Raw genomic sequence first — 8,174 nt, 5'->3', positions numbered from 1 at the left:
TGATCCGCCCGTCTCGGCCTCCCAAAGTGCTGGGATTACAGGCTTGAGCCACCGCGCCCGGCCAGACCCTGTCTCTTAAAAAAAAAAAAAAATCTTCTATGGACCTTGTTTTTATGCAAGAAGGAAGAGATTAAATTAATAGTGTTAAATCAAGTGTGCACATTTAAAAATTAAGAACACTTATTAAAAGGGGGAACAAAGGAAATGAGATCAATCCACAGGTGTCAGGAAGTGAGGAAACAATAAGCAATGAGGAAACAATAAGCAAAGAAAAAAAACCATGCTTAATGGAAAGGACAAAGTAAGATTTTTAAAATAAGTCCAAAAAGTCAGTAATAAAATTACATGTAAATAGAGTAAATCCTATTTCTCCACATCAGACATAGAGTGCCCTGACCACCTTATCCAAAAGTTTCCACCTCCTATTCCCTTTCCTATTTTTCCTCTCAGCACTTACTGCTTGACATGGTCATGCTTGCTTGCCTCTTTTTATTGTCTGTCTTCTTCCACTTGAAAGTAAGCTTCTTAGAGCAGGTCTTTGCTTTGTTCACTGCTCTGCCCAACAGGCACCATCATAAGCACTCAATGATTATATGTTGAATTGAATTAAATTTATAGAGAAGACACATGAATGACCAACAAAAATATTTTTAAATGTTTAATTTCACTAGAAATTTTTAAATTACAAAGTGAGACAAGCTAGCATTGTACCCACATTTCATCGGCAGCATTGCCTTGTCACACTAGATGGCCAATCGCAGGTCATCATCATGTCATGGTGAATTTTACAGCCAGTGTATCTTGCCAAGTCAGTAAGCTGAGTAGTGCCAACTGAAAAATCACAAGATTCATAAACTTGGAAAGGAGACCTTTATTTCTCGTAAAAGGCTGCAGCCCCCAGGCTGGCCATCCTACAAGTTGGGAAGCATAGCCTCTGGCAGAAGCCAAGAGTAAGCATTTTGAGGGAGGGAAATGTGAGAAAGGAATGTATGCTGAGTGAGGTGGCCAAATATACTATTTAATAAGCTACAGGAGGAGTCATGAATATTTATGAAAAGACAAATGTAAGCATGTGCAATTTAGCTTCATGCCTCTTCATGGGTCGCATGTTCACAAATGGTAGCATTAGCATGATCCAAGGATGGAGTTTTTGACCCTCTAATGTTGAAAGGTGAGGTAGAGGATGTGAAAACTCCCACTGCACATCCTCTGTAGACTGGCCTCTTATCAGGTTGGTGGTCTCTTATCAGGAAGGAATGCCAGTCGGTTGCTGTGCTGAAACCACAAAAGGGAGGAGGAAGGAATCTAGTCACAGCTTCAGATGATGGGCTAAATGTGATAAAGGAATGATTCATCTGTTTCTTATTTTCCAGAGCTGGTTTCTGCTTACTCCTTAGGAAAGAATTCAGGTTAAAGGTTAATAAGGAAGGGGCATACTGAGGCATGTCTGATCTCCCGTCCTGTCATGGTCAGGGACTCTGATTTTTTCTTTCTTTCCTTCTTTTTCCTTTTTTTTTTTTTTTTTCTTATTATACTTTAAGTTCCGAAATATGTGTGCAGAACCTGCAAGTTTGTTACATAGGTATACATGTGCCATGGTGGTTTGCTCCACCCATCAGCCCATCTTCTACATTATTTCTCCTAATGCTATCCCTCCCCTAGCCCCCCACCCCCCAACAGGCCCCAGTGTGTGATGTTCCCCTCCCTGTGTCCATGTGTTCTCATTGTTCAACTCCCACTTATGAGTGAGAACATGCGGTGTTGGTTTTCTGTTCCTGTGTTAGTTGGCTGAGAATGATGGCTTCCAGCTTCACCCATGTCCCTGCAAAGACACGAATGCATCCTTTATGGCTGCATGGTATTCCATGGTATATCTGTGCCACATTTTCTTTATCCAGTCTATCATTGTTGGGCATTTGGGTTGATTCCAAGTCTTTGCTATTGTGAACAGTGCTGCAATAAACATACGTGTGAATCTGTTTTTAAGGTTTCTCTTTGGTACCCTCGGCAAAGACAGAGTCTGTTCAGTCAGTTGGGGGGCTTAGGATTTTAGTTTTATTTCTCAGTAGTGACACTGACCCTTCCCAGATACTTCAGAAGAGCAGTTTGGCTTTGTCCTGAGAACAAGTGAGCTCCCTGACACTCCTTTCTCTTATCCTCCAAGGAAAGCACGATGGCAGAGATAAGAACTAAGGACTGTTTTCCCTAGACCCACGTTTCCCACTGACACAACTCCATCAAACATAGAGACAAGTTTTGCTTAATATTTTATAAATTGAACACTAAGAACAAGGTGTATTCACCATGTTGAGATCTTTGAACTCTCACTCACAAAGCACGCGACAGGGTATTTGGGAGGCACTGTTCCCGGTGAAGGCAGCTGAGAGGTAACTATCAGTGGACAGTAATGCCAGAATGTGTGGAGAACTGCCGGGACAAATTGAACAAGGGCGATTTGCATGAGGCAAGGAGGCAGCTCCGGGGAATGAACTCTCCCTGAGGAAAGAGAGGCTAGAGTCCACAAACTGGGTCTAAGACATTCTGAGCAGAGCATGGAGTCTCACTCAGATGATCTTCCAAGGTCTCCTGCCTAAGCCACAGCAACATCAACAACAAAGAAGTAGATATTAAATGAACTAGAATATGAGAGTGCAAGAATGTAAGACTGGCCAGGCGCAGTGGCTCACACTTGTAATCCCAGCAATTTGGGAGGCTGAGATGGGCAGATCGCTTCAGCCCAGGAGTTCAAGACCAGTGTGGATAACCCAGCTGGTCTCTGCAAATAATACAAAAATTGGCCATGCGTGGTGGCACATGCCTGTAGTCCCATGTACTCAAGAGGCTGAGGTGGGAGGATAGCCTGAGCCTGGGGAGTTCAAGGCTGCAGTGAGCCGTGATCATGCCACTGTACTCCAGCTGGGGTGACAGAGTGAGACTCTGTCTCAAAAAAAAAAAAAAATTTTTGAGAATTTAAGACTGACATGTGATGATGGAACTGACATCATCACAGCAGGGGAGATACAATAAGCTTCATCTCAAGGAAAGAAGACGTAACTAGCAGATTGGTTAATCTGGGGACAATCTGAAGACTGGGGGAGTGGCCTTGGCACAAACCACAGCATGCACAGTGATGGGAACCATTAACCTTGGTTAGACATCAGTTAGGCACCAGTAGGAGCCAGGCATCAGGAAAGTGGTCACTGTTAGCATTTGCAGACGCCTGACTTGTAACATCCTAATTTGATTCTAAATAACTTTGAGGGGGAGGGTCCCAAAATTCATATGTAGTTCCCATGGTTAAACAATTCAAGTGAGAAAAGAAACACTTTCAAAATAGGTTGGGTATTGCTCAAATATGGAAGATGGCAAGGTGGTGCTTTTTAGTATTGAGTTATTCAGTATTTCACAAAGGAGAGTTTCAAAGATGCTTTGAGCACTAATAGTATTGTGTCTCCCCAGGAGGATGTATAAGCTTGTTTGAAATCAGTTTTATCCTCTCATAGTTACACCTTATGTGTAACTGACAAGCAGAGAGTGAACTCTGGGTTCAGTCCTGCCATTGATCCTTCCTCACTGTGAGGAAGAGAAAAAATTAGTAGCACAATTCCTGGTATTTGGTAGGTGTTCAGTAAATATTAACTTCTGTCATCCTCTGGTAGGGACTTGAAAGAAAGAGTGGAACTGTCTAGAGATGCTATCCGTTGCATTTTACTGAGTAAGGTCCCATGAGAAATATGTTTATCATATTCAGATGAGGCCTCTTGTCCTAGTGATCCCACTGTTTTATGCTGGCCTAAGTGGATGCTGGGACTCACTGTGCTTAATGAATGTTAATGAAGGTGACGAAGACCTTTTAGGAGATGATTAACCTATAAAGTCCACCTTCTGCTTTCAAGTGGCTTTATAAGAAGCACATAGAGAGTCAACACTTTGAAAATAATGAATACAAATGAGAATCATGTCTGCTTTGCAAGAGGAAAGTTTATTAGGCGATTTGGGGAACTGCAATAAAGGTAGAAGCAGCAGAGAGAACAAAACACCTCGTATGCCACTGTCACAGCTCCAACCTCTGACCATCAGAACCCAAACTGAGTACAGGAGAAGGGCTTGGGTTGAGAAGGATCAAGTGGGCCTAGGTTCAGAGTCAGACCCAAACGCTGAGCATTTGTTCTCCTTCCAGACCATAATTTGTGGTGAGTCCTCGGGGTGGGGTCTGCTGGCTGATGTTTGTCAGAGATGTGGAACTGGCCCATCGATGGTAGTTCTGTCTTCATGCTATACTCCTGCTGGCCCCAGAGTATCTAGCACCCAAAGGTGTTGCAGGGCCCACAGCGGGAACGAGGACCACAAGCATTGGTGACGCAGGATCCAGTGGACTTTTCATATGCATTGGTGGTGGCGCAGGGGTTGGAGGGCAGCCTGGGATGCAGAAGCATTATACTGTCAGCATGAGAAGGGTGATTCAAACAAGGGAGGCTCAACCCAAAGAGACAAAGAAACAAGCAGAAATCGTTCTCTGATGTCCTAGGAAGCCATGCCTTGTTTGGATCACTTCTTCTACAGAGTTCTGATACAATGGCAGAAATGAGCAAAGAACATGTAAGGTGGAATGCCAGCCTTCCTTCTATGACCCTGGACACACAAGAAAGTCACTTCCTCCTTCTAAGCCTCAGCTTTCCCACCTGTAAGGTAGGACTGGTAGTACCAACCACATAGGATTATGGAAATTCCACAAGATTGTGTTCATAAAAATATTATGTTCACTGGCAATTGCCATATTCTGTTAGTGATTGATCATCATCCCTATTGACACTCAAATGCTCATCTATAAGATGGTGATAATGAGTCCCACTCTGCCTGCCTCAGATGATTCTAACAAAAATTAATGAAACGGAGGATTTGAAAGTTCCATTTAAATCAGAGAAAGTGATCATTGTTACAGTTTTGTTTTCCTTTTTGTGGTGACAACACAGTCCTGAAGATAGAAAGATTTATTTGCCCATCAGCATCCAAAAAATCTCTGCTGGAAGAAGCAGTCAAGTCCCATGTCTATCTTTTGTAAAAGAAAATATATTTAGCCTGGGTAATGTCAGCAATAAATATCCTATACTTCCCACAGGTGTAATATAAATCTCTTTCTCTACAGACAGGTTGGCATCTGAAACTTGATCTCCAAAGTCCCTGTTTTATCCTACAGTAGAATAGTGACTGTGCCTTGCAGGGGTGCCGCCCACCAGGTACTCACTTGCAGTCCTCGCTCTCCAGGAGGCTCCGGTACGTGTTGATCTCACACTCCAGCCGTGCACGCACGTCCAGCAGCACCTGGTACTCCTGGTTCTGCCGCTCCAGGTCACAGCGGATCTCCGCCAGCTGTGACTCCACGTTGGTGATCAGGCTCTGTACCTGGGATAGCTGGGAGCTATAGCGGGCCTCGCTCTCCGTCAGTGTGTTTTCCAGAGAGTTTCGCTGTGGTGGGGAAGATCAGGAATGTCAGAGAGCTGCTCCTTATAGGGTTCCTCCATGGAGTTCCAAAAATACTCACAAGTTCCAAGGAGCTAAGGAGAGTGTGTGTCCCCAAGGGTGTCCCCAGGACTCTGCCTCCCAATTTCCCATCGCTCACCAGCAGGTCAGAACAATACACACCAGGTTGTGCTGGGCCTGCAGCTCGATCTCCAGGGCATTGACCGTGCGTCTCAGCTCGATGATCTCCGCCTGGTAGGACTGCAGCTGCTCTGCACTGGATACCACCTGCTTGTTCAGCTCCTCGGTCTGAAACACCCAAAGGGAGAAAGGATCAGACCCTGCCTCCAGGGCCCTGGGGCACCTCGGGTCCTGAGTGGCCACGTGCTTAGATGCCCACCTGCGTGGCGAACCATTGCTCCACTTCCCTGCGGTTGGTTTCCACCAGGGCCTCATACTGACTCCTGGTCTCGTTCAGGACCTGGTTCAGGTCCACAGCAGGAGCAGCGTCCACCTCTACGTTGAGGCGGTCTCCAAGCTGGCAGCGCAAGGTGTTGACTTCCTAATGGAGAAAAGGGAAGAAATAAACTCACAGAAAGAAGTCTATCAATAACCTCTTTGAGGCAGTTCAATATAATGGGAAGTGGATTGCATTGCAACTTAGGAAACATGAGTTGAAGCCCAGCTGCCACCTCTGGAGATTCTGGCCTCTTCTCTGAATCCCTTCCCTCATCTGTATAATAAGGCTGCTTCATTAAATGATTGCTAATATTTCTACCCAATCCAAGATTCTATCATTTCTTTCTTATTTCCCCTTTGCTCAGTGATAAGCCTGGCATGATAATTGGCTTACAATTGTTGCTACTTAAATAGAGAGAAACCAGGTTTCGTTCCTCCTATTTATTTCATGGGATACTACTAGAGTATGACACATGTTTTCATCATCAAAACATCTAATGTTTGAGACATGCATCTGATTTCCTGTATTGCATTCAGCCATGAGATCTGAATCAACCATTATTTGAATTATTTCATTTCTTCCGTTTTTCCCATCGCTCAGTTCATCCATCCATCCATTCATCCATCCATCCGTTCATCCAGCTTGAGTTCTATTTATCTAGATGAAACAGAGTATAAGAATATTTTCTATCTCCTTCCAGCCTCGATCTTTAACATGGCACCTCTTCAGAAGCTAATAGATAGCATCAAACAGTAGACAGTAGTTTAAAGATATTTGTGTGATCTTTCAGCCATACATATCTGGGTCCCAAAGGACAATAGGTCAGCTTACCACACTCCTTTATGTAAAAAAGGGAAGCTGTCACTCATTCCCCAACAAGTCCCAAAGTACGTTTTGAGCAACCAGCAAAATGTTGTTAGGTCTAGGATGCTTAGCAAATCAAGACCTACCTTATCCTATTCAGGGGGATCACAGAGCTCTCAGTATTGGAATATTGGGGGCTAGGACTCTTACCTGCTCATGGTTCTGCTTGAGGGACAGCAACTCCTCCTTCAGGGACTCCACCTGGGCCTCCAGGTCAGACCTGCACAGGGTCAGCTCATCCAGAATCCTGCGCAGGCTGTTGATGTCAGACTCCACCAGCTGCCGCAGGGACAGCTCCGTCTGGTACCTGCACACACAGCCAGAGGTCAAAAGAGGTCAAAAAAAAAAAAAAGTCTTTGTTTCTCAAGCTTTACTTGGCTGACTTAGTCAATTTTATTATATTTTGAAATATTTTGAATTTTAAAAAATTAAGGGAGAAAATACTCCTGTACTGAGTGAGAAGATCTATTTTGTCACTGAGACACACATAAAAGGTATTGGTGGGATGCCTGTGGATAGTTTAGTCTAACATGAACTACGTTTGTTCTAAAAATCTCATTTACAAGTTGCTATCAACTAAGCCTTGCTGTTTTTGCCATCTCAAGTGAATCAGCGCCCTTCGTAAGCCTGCTCCAGGTTGTCCTGCCATCCTTTCCAGCCTCTCCAAGAAGCAATTTAGTGTTGTGGAAGAAACACTGAATTCAGAGTCAGTTAGAGCCAGTCTTGTCATTGAATGACTGTAGATAGATACTTTAATCTCTCTGAGCCTTGATTTCCTCAACTGTAAAATGAAGACAAAACTAACACTTCACAGGGTTGGACTGAAGATGATATAGGTAAAATTATATTGTAAACTGTAAGATTCCAGGAAAATGCAAAGGATTCTCATGATTGTAATAATGGTCATACCTAAAAGTATTGATTGATTCTCTGAAAGGAAATGGATTTTGCCTCCTGTTTTTGTGGTTTAATAACTTCTTTTTAGTGGGTTGACAGTGACTAACGTATACAAAGAGATCAATGTGAAAATCACTTTTAAACTTAGTCCAGACATTGGGTTGAAAAGGAATAAGAACGGATGTTGTCTTACAATCAAACTTAAAGCACAGGGCTGCGCACAGCGGCTCATGCCTGTAATCCCAGCACTTTGGGAGGCTGAGGTGGGTGGATCACTTGAGGTCAGGAGTTCAAGACCAGCCTGGCTAACATGGTAAAACCCCGTCTCCACTAAAAATACAAAAATTGGCTAGGCCTGGTGACACATGCCTGTAATCCCAGCTACTAGGAAGGCTGAGGCAGGAGAATCGCTTGAACCCGGGACGCGGAGGTTGCAGTGAGCCAAGATTGCATCACTGCACTCCAGCCTGGATGAGAGAGGGAGATTCCATCT

General features: G+C 44.0%; 1 protein-coding gene across 1 annotated transcript in view; it reads right to left on the bottom strand.

The window, feature by feature from the left end:
* Positions 1–3,959: 3,959 nt before the first annotated feature.
* LOC105503051 (keratin, type I cuticular Ha3-II) overlaps positions 3,960–8,174 on the bottom strand; it is a 6,392-nt gene continuing 2,177 nt past the window's right edge. The window contains exons 3-7 of the mRNA XM_011929781.1: positions 6,935–7,091; positions 5,861–6,022; positions 5,644–5,769; positions 5,246–5,466; positions 3,960–4,419 (exon numbers count right to left, since the gene is read on the bottom strand). Of these exons, the coding sequence (XP_011785171.1) occupies positions 4,302–4,419; positions 5,246–5,466; positions 5,644–5,769; positions 5,861–6,022; positions 6,935–7,091 (784 nt within the window). The 3' untranslated portion in view covers positions 3,960–4,301. The remainder of the gene's footprint in view (positions 4,420–5,245; positions 5,467–5,643; positions 5,770–5,860; positions 6,023–6,934; positions 7,092–8,174) is intronic.

The sequence above is a fragment of the Colobus angolensis genome, unplaced genomic scaffold (assembly GCF_000951035.1).
Source record: "Colobus angolensis palliatus isolate OR3802 unplaced genomic scaffold, Cang.pa_1.0 Scaffold83, whole genome shotgun sequence".
NCBI classification, from domain to species: Eukaryota; Metazoa; Chordata; class Mammalia; order Primates; family Cercopithecidae; genus Colobus; species Colobus angolensis.
The sequence above is the reverse complement of the archived record's forward strand: the minus strand, read 5'-3'. Positions and strand labels throughout refer to the sequence as shown.